General features: G+C 46.1%; 1 protein-coding gene across 7 annotated transcripts in view; it reads right to left on the bottom strand.

Annotated features, from left to right (window-relative positions):
* PTBP1 (polypyrimidine tract binding protein 1) overlaps positions 1-20810 on the bottom strand; it is a 241450-nt gene that overhangs the window by 69245 nt on the left and 151395 nt on the right. For all 7 annotated transcript variants that reach the window (XM_044053767.1, XM_044053769.1, XM_044053772.1 and 4 more), the window contains 2 exons: positions 15167-15259; positions 14752-14968 (listed from right to left, as the gene is read on the bottom strand). In XM_044053767.1, the coding sequence (XP_043909702.1) occupies positions 14752-14968; positions 15167-15259 (310 nt within the window). The remainder of the gene's footprint in view (positions 1-14751; positions 14969-15166; positions 15260-20810) is intronic.

Raw genomic sequence — 20810 nt, 5'->3', positions numbered from 1 at the left:
TGAGGGGAAGACATCCACCACATGAGATGATTTTTGCACGCCTGCGTGATCATAATGGTGAGACATTGGAAGTTGCTGGTATGACCATTGAGTAAAGAGCATCCATTGAAGGATCCGCATGTGGAATCTGGCTAATGGAAGCAGAGGTATGGCCGCCGCCATAATTCCCAACACTTTCAGAACTAACCTGGCTTTGATTCTGTTGTTGAAAAGGAGTGAGACCAGTTTGTGAATGTCTGTTATTCTCTGATGTGTTAGTCTCGCAGACATGTCTACTGTGTCTAGATTTGCGCCTATGAAAGTAATAGCACGACAAGGCGACAAAACAGACTTTTCGCAATTTATTGAAATGCCTAACTTTTGACAAATGCGAAAAGTGTAATCCCTGGCCATCAGAAGGAGATGCTTGGTGGGAGCTGTGAGGAGCCAGTCGTCCAAATATGGAAACACCTGGAATCCTTGTCGTCTCAGGTGAGAAGCTACCACTGCCATGCATTTGGTAAACACCCGGGGGGCAGTGGTGAGACCAAAGGGCAGGGCCCTGAACTGAAAATGACTGGTTCCCAGCCTGAAGCGGAGGAATCTTCTGGAGCGTCTGTTCATTTTTATGTGATAGTACACATCCTGAAGGTCTATAGAGCACATCCAGTTTCCTTTGCCCAAAAGGGGAAGGACGGATTGCAGCGTGACCATCCGAAATCTTGTTTTCTTGACTGATCTGTTCAAGATACTGAGATCCAAAATTGGTCTCCAGTCCCCTTTGGAACTAAAAAGAACCTTGAGTAGATTCCGGATCCTTGCTGGTCTGCTGGAACTGGCTGAATTGCTCTTTTTGCAAGCAGTTTTGAAATTTCCAAAACCGCTAGATCCCTTTGAGCGGGTGGAACATCTGGAAGGGATTTTTTTGATTGGTTTGTAATGCGAACAAAGGGGATAGAATAGCCTTCGGAAATGGACTGTACCCATTTGTCTTGAGTCAGGGATAGCCAGGCTTCTGGGTACAGTGACAATCTTCCCCCGACTGCCTCCGAAGGTGGGCAGTCGGGCAACACCTCAGGGATGCTGGAAGGGCTTGTCAGAGAAGGCTTCCCGATTGCCCTGGTTCTGCAGACCCCCCCTGCCCCTAGGGCGACGTCTACCATTGTTATTCCCACCTCTGCCTCTGGCGGGGAAACGACTCTGTGCGTCAGCCGAAGTCCCTTGAGATTGTTTACAGAACCACATCTTTCCACCTTTCTGGCCTTTGGGGTAAGGCCTAGAAGGAGTAGAAAAACGGACTCAGACGGCAGAAAGGGTCTTGCCATCGGTTTCGCACCTAGTCAAGGTTTCTTTCACTTGAGGACCAAAGGGAGATGATCCATCAAACGGGGAGTTAGTGAAAGACGTCTTGAAGGGGTCTGCAAAATTGCATAGCCGCATCCAGGCATGCCTACGTAAGGCCACACCTGTCCCTGCGGCTCTACTCGCTCCATCAGCCGCGTAAGAAAGAAGGCGCATGGAGGAGTTGGTTATGGAGTTAAGGGTAGCCAGCTGCGTGTTCATCTTATCTTGAAAATCCACAGCTGTAGAGTCCTTTAACATTTCACTCGCTTCTTTGATCAAGTCCCTTTGAAGAAGAGTAAAATGGCATAAGTAGTTCAGCAAACGCATGGTAAATGTCGCTGACGAGAACATCCGCTTCCCGTACCTGTCCATGGACCTAGATTCCTTGTTAGGTGGATGGACAGGTACTGAAGGATCAGCTAGCTCCTTCTTAGTGGCAGCAGCTACCACCATAGCATCCACAGAGACTCCTTTCGTCAAGAACTGTTTGTCTGCTGGTGCTGTTATGAACTTGGAGGGTCTCCTGGGAGTGGGGTCCACTGAATCAGGAGCCGTCCATGCCTTAACCACCTGCATGAGGGGGTCAAAGGGGGGGGACACCCAGGAGGTGGAAGGGCGACAGCCAAATGCCTCAAGATACACAGATTCATCCTCCGAAGGGTTGAGGGCTGGCCAATTTCCCCTCTGCTTCAGGATCTCTAGAATGTCTGCAAATGAGACATCTTCAGAAGGGGAACGGGGGGGAACCCTCAGAATCATCTAAATCTGTGTCAGATGTGATGGACTCAGGTCAGGTGAGTCAATGTGTTTCCTCTTACACTTCCTCTTCCGAGGGGGCTCTTCTGCCAAATCAGGAGAGGCCTCGGAAGAGGATGAAATCCCACAGGGGTTCCTGATGAGCTGGCTCTCTGTGGTCCGTTATGTGGTAGTGAGTCGCCTCGACCTGAGGCACCGTGAGGGGAGGCGGACGGAGCCGACTGTGGAGTAGAGCCAGGCTCTAACACACTCCGCATGACCTCGAATGCACCCCTGTCAGGCAAAGCCAGAGGTCCCCGCTCCGAGAAGCTAAGAACCTCCCTCGGCACCGACAGTGATGGCTCCGAGGCCGATGTCGGAGCAGAACTCACCAGCGCTGAAGCACCGAGAGGGAGAGGGGGGGTCGGACAAGGGTCCGATGCCACTCACCCCCTCGGAGCAGACGAGGGAAGTCCGGCGCCGAGATTCTTCCAAGGAAGAAATCGGAGCCGAAGACAATTGTATCGGCTCAGACGCTATCACAGTCTCTGTTCCGACGCGACCCGGCTCAGAGCTCAAGAGAGTCGAAGGAGGAATATATTGGACAGGGGCAGGCATCGACTGATGAGTCGGGCTCTGAAGCATCTGGGCCAGTGCCTCGGACTTAAGTAGACTCACTACCCTCTGAAGGTCATGATCCGACAGCCTCGACCTAGAGGAGTGAGATCTTTGGCTCCGTTCAGACAGCAGGGGAGATCCTGGAGCCGAATGAACGGAGCCAAGGGATGGTGACCTGGACCTCTTCCTAGTTGTCGGCTCCGAAGGTCTGGTCGGAGCCGACACAGGAATTTCTAATACCTCTGCTCCAACCGGAGCCGAGGGAACCAAAGAAACTGTGGACTGAGAATCATCGGCTCCAGCCGGAGCCGATGTAGGCAGAAGTTTAGAAACCTTAGGTCTCTGCTCAGTTGTCGGAGCCGAAGACCTAGATGCCTTAGAGGGCTTCCCTGTAGACACAGAAAGGGAATCCTCTGGCTTGAGTAAGCCCCTTAAAATTAACTTATTTTTCTTTCCTGCAGGACCCTGGGGCTAAAGCCATGGCAAACAGCACAGGAGTCCTGCAGGTGCAAAGGTCCCAGACAGTAGACACAAGTGTGAGCGTCAGACATTTTGACAGCACGCATCACACTTCTTGAATCCGGAGACCTTTGCTTCTTTAGACATGTCAAAAGGTGTAATCAGACACACAAACACACTAATTACACCCTGTCTAGTTTAACTTAAATTAAAACCACTAACTAGGTTTTTTAAATTAAGAAATATAACACACACTCCACTAGGGAAAGAAAAAGGCCTGTAGGCCCAAGGGAAGAACTTAAAGTTCTTGTGGGAAAAAAACAGGAATTTTTAAGAAAGGGGATAAGAATTCCTCTAAACTAAGGGAAATAAGTACAAATATTAAAATTAAAGGGGTTTTAATACACTAACTTTACAAGAAAAGTCACTTACCAAGAACCGGTAGAAAACCAACACCTCGATAGCTGTAGCGGCAAACGAGATCTGAGGTAACTCTCGCCTAGCATTGTGGGATATAAGGGGAGCCTCGAGCCGGTGGAACCAACTCTCGAGCTTTTAGAGTGGCCGAGTCGGAGCCGAGGTCGGCTCCGAACCCATCCAGCAAGAATGAAGGCGAGATAGACAACTTATCATCGGTTTCTTTGGCGTGGATGACTGTCCAGGAGAATGCTGTACTTTTGTCTTTAAAAGGTGCTTTAGACTTTGCCTTGGTTGCTGAAGAGGTCTTGATAGTAAGCTGTGTAGGTCTGAAAACACCCTCAGAAGCAGATACCTGCTCAGTGGCTCTGGACCCAGAGGGAATAGTTTCCGTAGGCCCAATACCTTGAGTTTCCAGAGGCCTAGTTGTCTCCACGTGGGAGTCAGCGGTGGCCTGTGGCTCTGATGTAGCGGGTGTCAGGGGCTACGAAAGCACCTCACTGAAAACCAGCGACTGGCCTAGCTTAGTAGTTGGTTTTGGACCGTGGATGCCAGTCTTACTTTGTCCTTGCGCTTATGGACTCCGATCGCCCGTTCCTGCAGCATTATACAGCATTATATAGTTAAACCTTCAGCCAAAGTAAAGCAAAATTGAACCGACGCTTAGTGCGTTGGTTGAATCCAGCACAAAACCAACTAGCAATGTCGTGGTCGGGGCCTAGGCAAGGAACACAGTAAGAATGAAAATCTTTTAGGCATTTGCTTCCCACAAGAAAATTGTTAACTTTTACTGACATCGGACTGGAGCAAGAAAGTTTCCCCAACGGGGTACTTAGCTAAGACTGAAGACTTTGGATCTGAAATTCAAATTTGAAAATCTCAGGAGTCGGCCGACCAGTACTTGCTTTGCTTCAGGCACCGCGCAAGAAAGACTGTAGAAAATGGCATCTGCTGCATCTTGTATGCCTTCTTACCCCATCTGTCAAGTTCCAGAATTCCTGTCAGAAGGGGTAGGATTTTTGGCAGTAGTAGCCTCAATGCTTTTAGGTCCTTGGGGAAATTCTCTGGATCTGCAGTAGGATTCTTGAAGAGGAATTTGAGAGACTGGCACTCTAGTACCAGTCAGGCTTCCAGGGAGCTGTGGGCAGTGTCTGGGGCAAGGCTGGATTTCAAAAAAAAAAGTCTACAATCTCCAGAACAGGAGAGATAGCTGAACAGGAGGGATAGCTGAACAGGAGGGATAGCTGAACAGGAGGGATAGCTAGAGGCCTGCGCTGAGGCAGGTTTAACAAATCTCCAAGTCTAATTTTGGACAGAGAACAGCCCTGGCTTTCCCAAGTGGAGAAGTTCCCCAAAGGTAAGAAAGGTTTCACCAAAAGAAAATTCTGGTGGGGAAACAGAGGGAATGGAATCCTCTGCATCAGAATCCTCATAAGTAGATAAGGGTAAATCCTGGTAGTCAGAAGGAATAGAAATATCAGATTCCCAATCAGAAGAACCAGAAGGAAAATCAGTTCTAGGTCTCTTAGAAGGAAGAGGCTGGCTTCCCCTAAATAAGGTCTTCAGCCATGTGAGCCTGAGAATGTGCTTTGGTCATCCATTTTCTATGCGTAGTGTGAGCTTTAGGCCAGAGGAACTTTGTATTTCTAACTCGAAACGAAGTCTGATATGAAAATTTGTAGGCATGAATACAGCCTCAGAAGCCAGTGCCTACACAGCGGCTCCGGACCGATCCAAGCTAGATACCTGCAGGTTCCATAGTTGAAGCATCTTGTGACATACCGGACTCAGAATGGGTCTAAGGCCTGCGAATTTGTAGAAGCAGGTATCAGGAACTGCAAAAGCATCTAGAGTACCAGCAGACTGGCGACTAGCTTAACAGAAGCTTAGTCCGCAGTTTGTCTTTACGTTTTTTCAGAAGACCAGTAGTCCGATGGCTTAATGAAGCCATTTCGGAGTACAGAGAACAAAAGTAGTTACAAAAATAGCCAGACTACTAACAGTTCAAGTGTTGAACAAGGCACAGTGAGGGAAGTCATTGTCTGGGCCTAAACAGGTGACTCAGTAAGAATGAAAATTTGAGGCATTTGCTTTCGACAGGAAAGACTTATTTTCTGACATCGCTTAGAGCAAGAAAGGAAACCACAATGGGGTACTTTTTGAAGACTACGAAAATTTCAGGAGTTGGCCAACCAGCACTTACAAAACTGTTTGCTTCGGGCACCACACTGCAAGAAAGACTAATGTAAGGGTGTCTGCTGCATGTTTTATACCAGACTTGTCATGGAAGGGATGGCATCTGACAAAGACTGGTATTCAGGCCAGCTGAGGGCAGGCAGATAATCCCAAGTGTGATGACTGCAAGAACAGTGAAAATTCCCCTCTGAAACTACTAAGTGAAGATAAGTTTCCACATCTGCCTCAGTTCTAGAGGAATGAGAGGACACTACTGAAAAGGACTTGAAGTGTTGCTCAATGAAAGGGGAGGGGCACCCTGGACAGTACCAGATCCAGAGTGTGACTATACAGTGCGAAGCAATGGCTTTTGGATCTGTACATACTACAAAGATACTTGCTCAGATCTGCAAAAAAGTATTCAGCCTCAAAGTACAACTGCTTTACAAATGTCACACCACTGGGAATCCCAGTTGATGTACATAGCCAGCTCGTGCATTGAGGACAAGAAACTATTTGCTGGAACTGCACCTGCCCTTTTGGATTTCCAGTCTACAATGAAAAAAACTGCTGCTGGGACTCCACAAAAGGTGTTCCACAGGCTTTACAGTGCATCAGCTGCCACCTGGACATTTATGAACAACCTACAAGTTTGTGAAAGTACTGCAACAGAACTCTTTCAGCAGTACCAAGCTCTGCAGGTTTAATGACTATCCATGGATGCCCTAGCAGGATCACAGGAGGGTACTAAAGTGGTCAACTACACAGTCAATGGCCTGACTATTCTGTATATGTCACATATATCTATATGAATAGATGTATCCATCTATAGATGGATCCATCTATACATACACTACATATTCTACATATATATTCTATATATTATACACACATATATACATATATATATATACACATATATATACACACATATATATATACACACATATATATACACATATATATATATACACATATATATATATATATATACATATACATATATACATATACATATACACATACATATACACATACACATACATATACATACATATACACATACATATATATATACACATACATATACACATACACATACATATATATATACACATACATATACACATACACATACATATACATACATATACACATACACATACATATACATATATATATATATATATATATATATATATATATATATATATATATACACACACACACACACACACACACACACACACAGACACACACTGAAATATCTGCACTAGGTTATAAATACCAAACTTAAAGGATAAGTTGCATCTTACCAAAACGTTCCATCTGTATTGTTGATCCTCAGTCATTACGTATGGAACAGAGCCAGCTATTTTCCAAGTTCGCATAACCTTCAAACTCTCGAGCTAACTCTTACCTACAATTCCCCTCTCCCGGTTACCACAGATCGAGTTTGCAAGTTAAAGGTAGAGGCCTACCTTAGGTCAAATGAGATCCACTAGAAACCACAGGAGGGGGAAGGAGGGTGGGTCATAATGATTGAACAGGGATCAACAATACAGATGGAACGTTATGCAAGACAACTTTCTGATGTTAATCCTAGTTCATTTCTTGCGTATGGGACAGAGTCCCCAGCTACCTCTATTCCTGGGAGGCTCTCATGGAAGGATATTACTGAGCATCATAGAAACGAAAGATGATCTTCCCCTGGAAGCCAAATCTAAATTGCAATGATTGATGAAAGTTGGTGTAGGCCAAGTTGCAGCTGCACAGATGGTCATGTAAAGAAGCTCTGGCATGGAAGGCAGCAGAAGTTGCAACCAACCTTGTTGAATGAGCTTTCATGGTAGCGGGCAATGAGATGTTACATTGTGTGTAAAGGTCAGTCCTTCAACCATCTAGCTAATGTGACCTTCGCAACAGCCGATCCTAATCTAGGTCCAGAGAAGGCCAAAAATAACTGGTCAGATTTACGAAAGGGTTTAGTTCTGTTTAGGTAAAAAGATTTGCCTGTGTATATCAAGGGTATGTAGGCAATACTCTCCTCTGAATGTTTGGGAAAGAAAACTGGCAATTCAATGGCTTAATGGACATTTCCGAGTTTAGGCAGAAATTACGGATTAGTTCAGACACCTCCCCTCACCATAATGCCTGCTCTACCCTCTATGGTGAGTACATAACTTCTAAATCTGAAGTAGGATATTCATTTGTCTGCAACCTGTGGGACAGAGTCCCCAGCTACTGAATCTTGGGCCATCATGGAAGGATATTCCGGAGCCCCTGAGCCAAAGGGACAGAGAAACTTTGGAAATTGCTTGCCCAAATTGAAGTAGCCTATATTCACCTTTGTTTTCATACTTAGGGAAGAAAACAGTTAATAGATTGATTGATGTTTGCTTCAGAAGCGATTTTAGGAAGGAAGGGGGGGTTGTCCTGAGGAGACACGTCCGGATAAAAACCAATGACCAATGTGATAGTGAGAAATTGCCGCCAGTTGAACAGGCTGTCCAGTTTCGAGGAGGAATCCCACCGTGCGAAATATGCTGTTCCGCTTGACAATTCTCATGGCCTCGACACAAAGAGGGTAAGACCTTGTTCCCCCCTGTTGTGCTGTAGAAGTGCTAGCAACGCTAAGAGCACAGCTCTCATCTCGAACTGTAGAATGCGATATTGAGCCTGGCAAGAGGGAAGAGAAGCTATCGACGGCCACTTGTTGGGGCGTAAGGAGCCAGTCATTCAGGTGGGAAAGACCTGCGATGTGGTAGTGCGTCGTTGAGATCTATCTCGAAGCACATCCAGTGGCATTCTTTGGTCTTAGTTCCCCGTCTTTTGGCACTACAAAGAACGATCTGGTCTGGGGGAGCGGGCTGGATGCTCTTTTCTCTAGCAGATGGCCAATTTCTGCTAAAAAGCGGCCTCCCCTGGGACGGGTGTCTGGGAGGGACTGGGGGGACTGCAAGGAAGGAAGGTGAAAGAAATGATATCCCTAACCCAGCGGTCCGATGTTATGGACTCCCATGCTAGGTGCCCAGCCCCCCGACTGCTGCCTCAGAGTAGAGCAGAGCGGGCAGCCCTCAGGGCCCGTAGCATGGGAGAGTAGCAGCGCCAAAGTAGTGACTGACGGACTTAGAGCGGCCATTTTGGTGGATGTGACTCTGTCCTCCTCGAAATGGACTCGTCCATCATCCGAGACTCTTGCTGGGTGGGTGGGACTGAGACTCTCTCTCCTGAGTTCCTTCCTCTGGCCGCCCCCATCATCAACAGCATCTAGGAGGCCCCTCCAATGGGTCATCCTGTCCTGAGAAGAAGGGGTCTTTTGGGAATTGGCTCCACGGTGTCCGGGTTCCTCCCGCCCTGGGTGGTAATAGGTCCACAGGGGGTGCGGAGGGACACCCTTGGGGCAGACCACCCCCCTGATACGGAGTTTTCCATGATGTCACATCCTCGGGGGTGACCGTGGGGAGCCTTCCCTTCCTCAAGTCCCGTGTCTTGTCTGAGAGACTCAGGGGAGGAGTGTGCCTCCTGGCCCAGTGCAGAGAGGCCGGGGGCGGGCGAAGCAAGTGCCGGTCCGGAGGAGACCCTCAGAGCCCTCCTCTCCCAGACCCGTGAGAAGCAACAGGTGACCCGGAGCGAGAAGGAGGGAACGGCTCCCAACAAGGGAAGCCCGGGAAGCCGGCTTGGCGCGGGCCGGAGGTCCTTCTCCCTCCGGTCCTTCTTAAGCATCCCTCTCCTGTCCTGAGGCGGAGTTTGAGTCCCAGGGAACAGCCAGATGTGAGGTGTCAACCCCAGACACTTTTACACACCGAAAAGGTGTTGCACCAGGAGTTCCCAAAAGTTACAGAAGTAACAAAAAAACTACACAAAGGGAACCTACAACTTTCACACAAAAGTTTAAAGAAGATGAATCAGGTTCTGTGGAGTGCGAGATCAACTCATTGTTCGATGGCAGCAGGAGGTGGAATGCCTTGCCACAAGCACTGCACCCTCAGCTCTGCCTTGGACCTGCCCCCTGAACAAAACCCCCCCCATTAGGGAGGCATCCATGGTCATTACGCCTTTTGGTGGGTGGGGGGGGGGCAGGAGATGGTCATTCGGGCCGGGTTGCTGGGGGAGGGGCAGGACCCCACTGAGAGAGTGTGCTTTATCTTTAAAATTCTGTGCTCTGGAACAGCAGCTCTGCAGTTGTGTGTGACCATTCTGTTGAATGAGATGGGGTGAGATTGGATTTCTGCCAGTTCATGGTTATGCCCAGCCTTTGAGCAGCAAGGAGAGTATGCCAGGACTTTTTCCATGTCTGATGGGGCAGAAATGAGCCAGTCTAGGTACAGAAACTTGGAATCCTTGAAGTCGCAAGTGAGCTGGGACTTTGTGAACACTTTGGGGGCTGTACAGAGTCCAAAGGGCAGCACTCTGTACTGATAGCGACTGGCTCCCGCACGAAGTGCAGAAATCTTGGCCTGTCCACAGATGTGGTAGTACACATCCTTCAAGATCCAATCAAGCTGAAGGATAGACTATTGACCATCTGGAAATTGTACTCAACCTGTTCAATACACTGAGGTCCAAAATTGGTCTTCAGGCCCCGGTTATCTAGGCCCCGGTTATCTATGCCACCAAAAATAGTCTAATAGAATCCGGATCCTATCTATCTGGAGGGACTATTTGGAGGAATCTTTAGCAGCTTTATCTGTTGTGCTGCTTCTTCCCTTTGACTGGGTGGAACGTTAAGATTTTTTGTAGGGACAGGACAAAGATCGAAGGGGCTATGATAACCTCTGGTTATGATCCTTTGTACCCAAGAATCTGTGGTGATAGTTAAGCCAGGCAGAAGGGTAGAAGCGTCCCCCAACCACCTCCGGAGGAAAGGAGTTGGGCTGCTATTCAGGAGTACTGACAGGGAGTTCCAGGGATGCTTTCCCCTGGAGTTTCCCCCTCTGCCTCTGGGGGGAACTCTGCCTGTGTCACAGAAAGTACCCAGAGATTTCTTGAACCATATTTTCCCACTCCTGGTTTTGGGAGAAAGCACATTGAGGGGAAGAATGGACACAGATGGCAGAAAGGTTCTTACAGTCTTCACATCTGGCCAGTGCGCTTTTAAACTTTGGGCCCAAACGAGGGCTCAATGGGGGCATTAAGGAAGACTTGAAAGGTTCCGCGACGTTGCACAAGCACATACGGAGGCGTGTCATCTCAAGACTGCAACTGAACCCGCCGCTCAAGCTGCTCCTCCTGATGCATGAGAGAGGAGTTAGACTTAAATGGTGGCCAGCTGACAGGCTACTTAGTCACGGACCTCAGACACTGCACCAGCCAAGGTGCTCAAGAGACCAGATCCCTTTGAAGCCTGGTAAAGTGTGCCATGTAATTCAAGAACCTGCTAGCAAAGGTCACTGAAGGAAAAAAAGTGTGCTTCCCTATTCTGTCCAGGGCCCGGGACTGTTAGGTGGATGGACAGTGGCTTTCTTCTGCCAGATCTTTTTTGTTACTGCCAAAGCATCTACAGGAAGACCTTTGGACCAATGGGGATCTGAAGCAGGAGGGGGCAAGATCTTAAGCCTCTGGGGAATAGCTTCAGTATCAGGGGCCTTCCAAGCAGGTGGAGTAACCAGTGAGGTAGGGGGCTGGGTACAAAAAGCCTGCAGGAACACAGATTCCTCAGGCTGCCAGTCACCTCTGTTTCAGGATTTCAAGGATATCACCAAAGGATACCAGAGGGTGACAGGGAATCCTTCCCCCTCATTGAAATTTATCTTCGGTGACTCCCCCCTCATTGAAATCCATCTTCGATGAGAGACTCCATGTGCTTCCTCTTACACAAACTTTTCTGGTGGACCTACTCAACGGGAGAAGCTGGGGAAGACTACGGAAAGGGGGATTCCTGAGGGAATACGTCTTGAGGCCCTTGCACCCGGTGTCTGCTTGATGCGACTTGTGAAACCAGTCTACCAGAGGAGGGCGGAGGTAGAGTCCAGAATAGCCAGCAGCAGCAAAAGCCTTCTCCATCAGTTGGTAGGCTGGCCCACCCAGAGAGGAGTGCAAGTCAAGGACAGGGGCACTCCTATCAAGTGGCTCAGCCTGCAGACTCTGGATGGCTGTGGAGCAGCAAGCTATGCTCATCACAGCTCACATCCTGGGTCGTAGCAAAATGTTCCTGCCACGAAGGCAACTGCGGTTCCTAGTGAGACCCATAAAGGGAACCGCAGAAGGGGAAGACTACGATATCCAGACTTCATACACCACCTCCTCCATTACCTTTGGAGATGGGTGATCACCTCCCAAGGAAGGATAGTTCCGGGGGGGGGGGGGGGTACCTCTGGCCAAGAAAGCCTGGTCCACAAGATGCAACATGTTCAGAAAGACTTCTAGTGGACTTCAAAACTGAAGGAGAAACAGGATGTCCACAAAAGAGGCAGACTGCCATCTCATCCGATTGCACAGAGGACAATGGTGCAGAGAACGACTGAACTACTGTACTCAGCACCGAAGTCAGTGCAGATGTTACGCACCAAAACTGGAACCAACAAAACTGGAGTCAACAATAAAGGCCTCTGCTCAGAGGAAGATCTGAGCCGATGGTCAAAGTCTGTGACGACTGAACTGTGGTAAAGGTAACAGAGGGGCCCCTTGGTGCCGGTATGTAAAAGGCTGCAGGAGTAGACCAGAGTTGAATCTGGGCACCGAAAGCCCTGGGGCTGACAAGAGGTCCAGGGATGCAATTTTAGCCTTTAAATTTTGGTTGAGAGTCCCCAACCAGGGACAAAGGCAAGGAGCTAGCCTTAGTAGAAATCCATTTTCTTATGGGCTTTAGGAGGGGTTGAGACCTCTGACCCAGAAATAGCCTCTGAAAAGGGAGACTTTAGAAGTCCCTTCAGTATCAACTTTTCCTTTCTAACAAAGGAACTAGAAAAGTTCACATATAGTACAAGGTGGTTCAACAGATAAATGGGATGCACCCAAACAGTGCATCAGACGTAGGCAGTTTGTCCACAATCAGAACACTGCTTAAACCCTGGACTACCCTTATCTGCCACATTAACAGAAGGGAAAGTACCAACAATGGTACAAGAGTACCCGAAGGTATGAAAGAAAAAGAAAGGTATTCCCAACGATGGTAAGGAGAAATTAGTAAAGGACAGAAAAAACCTGAGGAAATTATAAACGCAGGATGTGATAGGGCAAGAGACAAAATATCAACTTGACAGAAAAGTAACTTGTAAAGCATAAACAATTGACTGCACTTAGCTCAAGAGAAGTAGCTTGACACAACCAGATGGCAACGTGGTAAATCTGAGGTAACAGGGAAATTGTGCGCAAGAGTTTAGCTAGAGCAAAGCTGACACGAGCTTGGAAAATGGCCAGCTCTGTTCAGAGCTTGGAACAGATACCCATATGTAAGGAATGAACGAGGATTAATATCAGATCCATTTTCTCTTAGTCACTACAGACCAGTTTTCCCTGGGGCAAAGGGGGTATTGTTGGGGCAAGATGGTCAGTAACGTGATCACAAAGACAGACTGTTCATTACTTTCTGCAGATGTGGTTCTCAAAGCATTGCAGACATTTCAGGACCTCCTTCCTTGCGATCCAGTCTAACCGAAAGCCTGTATACAGCTGTATAGTACAACAGACAAGGTGGAGCCAAGTCCTATCCCCTCCTTTGAGCAGTTTTTACAGCAGTGGGAAATCACTTCTTACTGCTTTCTCATTGCAGAAAGCATTACTGCCCCACAAATGGTCCATTTCTATAGGAAAAAAGGACTGTTACTTGGGAAACAGTGCCTTGATGTCTGCCTCTGCAACCAATGTAAAAATGTAACCTATACAACACTGATCATGGTAGACACCCAGGGATCCAATCCAGCAGTGGCCTATCTCCTTCATATGAAATTCATATATGGAGCCAATGTATTATGGACCTGACCAAGTTGGTTTCCTCTCAAAACCCAGTGTTTTATCTGGCAATGCTCATCCAGACCCTCATTCCCAAAAAGCCAATGAAACCAGTTTCTCCAGGTCTAAAAGCAGCCAGGACCTCTACATACATTGCTAGAACATTCTAAGCTCCAACAGAATCACAATCCTAGCTTGTGCTAAAGCAAATGGAAACGCTCCATTTGAACTACTTTACGATCACACCCATATTCAACACAATCCTGCAGTTCACTGACATTTTTGATAAGCAGTTTAAAAGTTTCTTGCAGAAATTTCAAACTTTAAGGTTTCAACCATTCCTCCAAACCTTCCTTCGGGAAGGTTTTGCAGGCCTATGAAAGGTTCTAACCAAAGCTCCATCCAAAGGCTGCTCCCCAATGGGATCTTGGTTCTCTTGAGAAACGCAACCTTTTGAGCACATTGCTAAAGCAGACATCCAATTTTTCTAGGAAGATCTTGTTTCTTGCAACCAGTCTTAAGCAGCACATCTTAGCCAGTGTCTTCATACATTTTCCATTAACAGCGTTACACTTAACTCACTCCACATTTATGCTGGAAGTAGCTTGACCGCAACCTAAACATAAAGCCAAAATCTGTCTTTCCTTAGTAAATAACTGCATTACTTAGCAATACAAACTGCTCAATCCGATAGCAAGTTTTCAGTTCTTGTTAGTACTTCTACAGGCTTACTTGACAGATCAATCTTGGAAATATCCCCAAATGTTAAAGGTAAAAAAATGACCATCCCACAGTTCTGTAGAATATCTGTAGATACAGCCTTTGCTGCACTGAAATGTAGCATTGCTCTTTCAGTGCAGCAAAAAAACTGACAAGTGGCATACCTGTACACTGACTTAATTCATGCCATGAAGACAGTCCAGCTCAACAAGTGAAGAGGTATGCCAGATTTGGAAACATCCGTGGCATGCTTCTGATTCATTACAGTACTACCACTTTCAGTTCCTAATTTGGGTTTGCTCTGACTGCGCTTACTGGTTCAGGTTCAGACACACTGGCTAGAAACCCCTATGAAACAAGTAAAATACATCCACATCTCAGAAGCATATTTAAATTTTACACTATACTTACGGGATATTGGAAAGGTGAAGGGTGGAGGAAGGAGGAAATATATTCTGAAAATTCTTGGACCCTGGCTTCTTGAAACGGTGAAGTGGCGAGTTGCTGTAGTCCTTTGTCAATCCCTGATCTTCTTGCCCTTCACGAGGGAGCTGCACAGCTTGATGTTTAGAAACAGCGATCCGTAACGGCTTGCCATACAACCTCTGGCTATTCAGGTGACTCATGGCTGGAATACATCCATGTAAGAAAAGTATGAATCAAGCTAGCAGCCATAACTTATTTTACCTTTACAAATTAAAAAAAACACTGCTTTGCCAAAATTAGGAATGTAACCAAGTCACATTAGGTAAAGATACCAAAGGTTTAAAATGGTGACAGAAATAAACTATTAAGACAATAGACCAAAACCACTACACACACTTACCAAGCTGAGCCTGGTTTCCATCAGTCATTTGGATTAAAGCATTCTCCTTCTTATTGAAAAGGATTTTCACCCGCTGTACATCACCATATACTCCTTCAGAAAAAAGAATCAGAAAAAGTGAATGATTTGAAAAAGTCACCAAGCACATTTAACACCTGCACTAAAATCTCAGCCCAAGGTCAGATGTCACATAATACACACTAAAGGATAATGCAGATCACAGATTTAACAAGACGGCAAGTCACCCACCACCAAATTGATTAATGTGGCAATGGGACCATGCACTGAGTGCATTAACAGCCATTCAAAGCACACGCAGATGCAGTATTTTACACTGAGAAATACAGACTTTCTGCAGTTTACTCAGTTCCACATCAGCTGTTATGCAGCATACAAGAGAGAAACTGGCACCAGAGTTAACACAACTACAAAAAAGAAACTTCCATGCAGAAATAAGCTCAAAACAAATACACTCCTACTCTACATGGTACTAAAGCAAATAACTGGTCAGACCTTAACACCTCGGGAAAGACCGAAGCATGTAATGAGCATGTCCATGTAGATTATGCAAACATTTCCAAAATGTTAGTAAGGAGTTGCAGCAGTCAATTAAAACCTGATCATGAAAGCTATTAAATTTCAGCAGAAAGTGGCAACAGCTAGCCATTTCACTCAGTTGGATACTAGGCTTATTTACCTGGCAGAAAAAATAGCCAGTCTGACAGCTTTTCTGTTGGCAGAAAATTCCATGGATTTTGAATTCTCCCTTGTTTTACCACCAGCTCTCACTTCAAACCAAGAGAACACCACCATAAAAAATCAGCAGCAGTAAGTGGCACTTTAGACAGGGTCAGGAAAACTCTCCAGATGCAGTAGGAACACACGATTAAGACTAAGAGGATGCAGAAGGAGAACCCAAACATGGGTGGGGGAATGACAAGGACAGGAGTAGGATGGAAAAGTACAGTTGTGTACACTTACCATAAATGTAGATTACGAGTGTATTCACTGTTGCAGTTACTACAGGCAGGCAGACACGCAGGCAGGCAGACACACAGACACACAGACAGACACAGACACACAGACAGACAGACAGACACACAGACAGACAGACAGACACACAGACAGACAGACAGACACACAGACAGACAGACACAGACAGACAGACAGACAGACACAGACACACAGACAGACAGACACACACAGACAGACAGACACAGACACACAGACCCACACACAGACAGACACACAGACAGACACACAGACAGACACACAGACAGACACACAGACAGACACACAGACAGACCCACAGACAGACCCACAGACAGACCCACAGACAGACCCACAGACAGACCCACAGACAGACCCACAGACAGACCCACAGACAGACCCACAGACAGACAGACCCACCCACAGACAGACACACAGACAGACAGACACACAGACAGACAGACACACAGACAGACAGACACACAGACAGACAGACACACACACCTCTACCTCCAAACAAAAGCAAATACACCAAAAAGGCTTTTAAGTATAGTAAAAAAAAAAGGAGGTATAGTAAGAGAAAAACAGAAGCTGGAGGGTGGGTAACCAGGACTGCAACAGTGAATACACCAACATCTACATTTATGGCAAGTGTACACAACTATACTATGTTCTTAGTGTGTACACAACTATACTATGTTCTTAGTGTTTCACTGTTGCAGTCATTACATCTTGGTAGAATCCCAAAGCTATGGTTGGGAGGATGGATTTATACAGCATTAGGAGCAGCTATAAGGCCTTGCAGGACAGCAGTGGTAAAGTCAGCTCTGGATTTAGAGGAGATAAATGGTAATGTTTGGTGAATGTATGAACCGATCTCCAGGTAGCAGCTTCTAGTATGTCTCTGGCAGGAACCCCTCTGTGAAAGGCTACAGAAGTAGATTCAGTCCTGGTGAAATTAGGTCTGATCCCCTTGGGGATAGTTTCTGCTACATGCATAGTAAACCTAATACAATGGCTCACCAATAGTTCAGATTTTCTTAGATACTTTGTCCTGTTTTAAGTATAATCCAAGGTGTCTGCATACATCTAATGAATGCAGAATCCGCTTGCTCTTGTTCTGTGGATTCGGAAAGTTGGCAGATGAATGGCCTGATTAAGAGCCAAACTGGATACCACCTTAGGCATGAAAGATGGATTGATCCCGACTGCCACCGTCCAAATGAAAAATAATGAAAGACTCCACTGCCGTAAGAGCCTGTAATTCTGAAATCCTTCTAGCTGAAGTGACTGCTAAAAGGAAAGCTGTTTTACAGGAGAGAAATTTTAGGTCTGCAGGCTCAAAAGGGAGCAATAGGATTTTTGAAAAGGAATGTGCGAGTCAAGAACCCTGTAGTGTCAGTTTGTCTTACAAGGAGCCAGAAGCAGAGAATCAGGAGTCATACTAGACTGAAAAAATATCAATGTCTAGAACAGGAGGTATAGCCAAAGGCCTATGCTGAGGAAGAAAATCCCCCAAGTCTCTAGATTCAGAGAAATCCTGACTTTCCCAGTGGAAATGTTCCCTTAAGGTATGTCAAGTTTCCCCAAAAGAAAAATCCTCAGGGAGAAGCAGAAGGAATGGAATCTTCTGCATCACAGTCATAAGTAGGAATAGACAAGACAAATTGTTCTATTAGAGTCAGAAGAAATAGAATCCTGTTCAGAAGATTCATAATCAATGTCTTGCCTATGCCTCTAAGGAGGGGGTTGGCTACCCCTGATCAGAGTAATTAAATCTTCAGTCATTTCGATCATTTGTTTTTTTTTAGGCATAGGGGCCTGCACATGTGGCCTAAGAGGTTTAGATTTTGGCCTTAGTTTTGAAGATTGTCTAATATACAAATATGTAGGCCTGAAAACACCCTCCGAAGCCGGTGCCTGCACAGCAGCTCCGAATCCATTTAAGGTAGAGACATCCGCGGGTTCCATAATTGAAGCACCTCACAGCATACCGGACTCTGAATGGGACTCAGTAGAGGCCTGCGAATCAGAAGTAGCAGGTATCAGGGGCTGCGAAAGCACCTCACCAAGTACCGGCGAACTGGGGACTTGGTTAGAAGCATTATCAATTTTCCTAGATTTTTAAGGTATTCCACTGCTGGCCAATGACATTTCTGGATAATTAAACCTTGAGCCAAAATATTTAGAAGCAAAAATATACAGACGTTTAATCGTGCGTTGATTAAATTTAGCACAAAACAGACAGCAAGGCAAGTTGTGGTCAGGGCCTAGGCAAGGAATACAGTACAAATGAATATCCTTGAGGTATTTGCTTCCTACAAGTAATGCAATTAACTTTTACAGACATAGTTAAGGAGCAAGAAAGTTTCCCCAACAGGGTACTTGGCTTTTTAGTTTAGAAGACTTTGGTTCTGAAACTTGAAATCGAAAATTAGTTGGCCGACTGGCACTTGCCAACTGCTTTTGCTTCGGGCACCGCAGAGCAAGAAAGGCTGATGTAATTGTGTCTGCTGCATGTTTTATACCCCTGACCTGATGGTCATGGATGAACAGCAGACGCAGGATCCAACCAAGACTTTGTTAATCAGGCCGAATGAGGGCAACCTGCCAGCAGGTTACCCCTAAATGTAATGACTGCAACAGTGAAACACGAACATCTGGTACTGCCAGCAGTGAAGCTCTTATCTACATTATGGCAATTTGCACTTATTTGCAGTGCACTGCTGCAAAACTGCAACATGGTAAGTTCTGCTTGTAGAAGGTGGTGCAGATTAATACCACCCAGAAGGGAAACGGTACATCATATGCCCCAAGTGGTCACTTGCATACAGTTTGCAATCTCAAAATATGGAATGCTTACCCACAAATTTTTGTAAAGTCTGCAATTGTTCAGACTTACAGCAACACTCAAAATGTTGCCACCATGGTCAGAGAATACACTGTGGGAGTTAGTAGTGCAATACTGATCTACAAAGTCTACAATTATGTCAAGTGAGATAAAGTACAGTTGTGTACACTTACCATAAATGTAGACGTTGGAGGGAATTCACTGTTGCAGTCATTACATCTGGGTAATCTGCTTGCAGGCTGCCCTCAAGTCAGCCTGATTAACAAAGTCCTGGGTCGGTTGCTGTCCCTTCATATCAGGTCATCAGGGGTATAAAACATGCAGCAGACATTACAGTTTCTTGCCTCAGATGTCAGGTGCCCCCCCTAATGGGAAGCAATTAAAAACAAATGTATACCTCCAACAAAAAAGCAAACACACCAAAAAGCATAGTAAAGGAAAGTAGATGCATAGCCAAAAGTTAGGGGGCAGGAGGGAGGGTAACAAGGACTGCAACAGTGAACACATTTTAACATCTACATTTAAGTTAAGTGTACACAACTGTACTATGTTTGTTTCACTGTTGCAGTCATTACATTTAGGTAGATTCTCAAAGCTATGGTTGGGAGGAATTTAGATAGAATCAGGGCCAGCTGTAAGGCCCTGCAAAACTGCAGTGGAAAAGCCAGCTCTGGATTTGGAGAAAATTGGCAAATGACAATGCTTGGTGAATGTACAGAACTCCAGGTAGCAGCTTCTAGGATGTCCCTGGTAGGAATACCTCTGAGAAAGGCTGAAGTAGATGCAAACCTGGTGGAGTGAGGTCCGATACCCTGGGGGATAGGTTTGCCATGGTGCTTAACAGAAATGAATGCAATGTCTAATCCATTTAAGTTTTGTTTTGAAGAAGCCTTCCCCTCTGCACCTGCAGCAAATGCTACCAGCAGTTCAAATATTTTTAGGTTTAGTCCTGTACAAGTAGAATCTAAGTTGTTTGTGCACATCCAAGGAATGCAGTATCCATTCCCCTTTCTGTGGATTAGGAAAAAAGGTTGGCAAATGGACCGATTACGAGCCACACTAGATACCATCTTGGGCATGAAGGATGGACTGGTTGAGGGATACAGTCAGCATGAATGATGAAAGGCTCCACTGCCATAAGGGCCTGTAATTGATACCCTTCTAGCTGAAGTGACTGCTAAAAGGAATGCTGTTTTCCAAGAGAAATTAAGTCTGCAGTAGCAGCTAGCTCGAAAGGAGATAAGAGTTTCTCCAATATAAAGTTTAAGGTCCCAGGCTGGGGTTGGAGCTCTCCTGGGTTGTCTCAAATTTCGGCCCCTCTGAGGAACTGCTTGAGCAGTGGTGAGAGAAGAGGGGGAGGTTCTGTGTTATGAGCAGAAATGGCTGAGGTGTGGATTTTAATGGAGGATAAAGACAGGCCCTTGTGAAGCATCTCCGTCAAGTATTGTAAAATAGGAGGTAAATTGGGCGCTGCTGTGCTCAATCTTTTCCATTTTTCAGCATAAGATTTTCTAGTACTAGGCCTTGCCTCTAAGAGGACTAAGTGGCGGCCTGGAAGGGGGAAGAGAAGAAGTCTGGGCATTTGTTGTTTTGAGGTGTAGCGAAAAGGTTGCAGCAAGGAAGGCCCCACTTCTGAAAATCTGTCACTGTTTGAGAGACCACTCGTGAGGCATGAGAATAGCTCTGCTCAATCTGTCCGCTATGATGTTGGATTTCCCAGGGATGTGCATTGCTATCAGAAGGTGAGAGGAGATTGCCCATTGCCAAAGTCTGAGAGCCTCTCGACAGTGGATAGGACTTGGT

The sequence above is a fragment of the Protopterus annectens genome, chromosome 13.part0 (assembly GCF_019279795.1).
Source record: "Protopterus annectens isolate FY-2018-M chromosome 13.part0, PAN1.0, whole genome shotgun sequence".
NCBI classification, from domain to species: domain Eukaryota; kingdom Metazoa; phylum Chordata; order Ceratodontiformes; family Protopteridae; genus Protopterus; species Protopterus annectens.
Note: the sequence above shows the minus strand (reverse complement) of the source record. Positions and strands in the feature narration are given on the sequence as shown.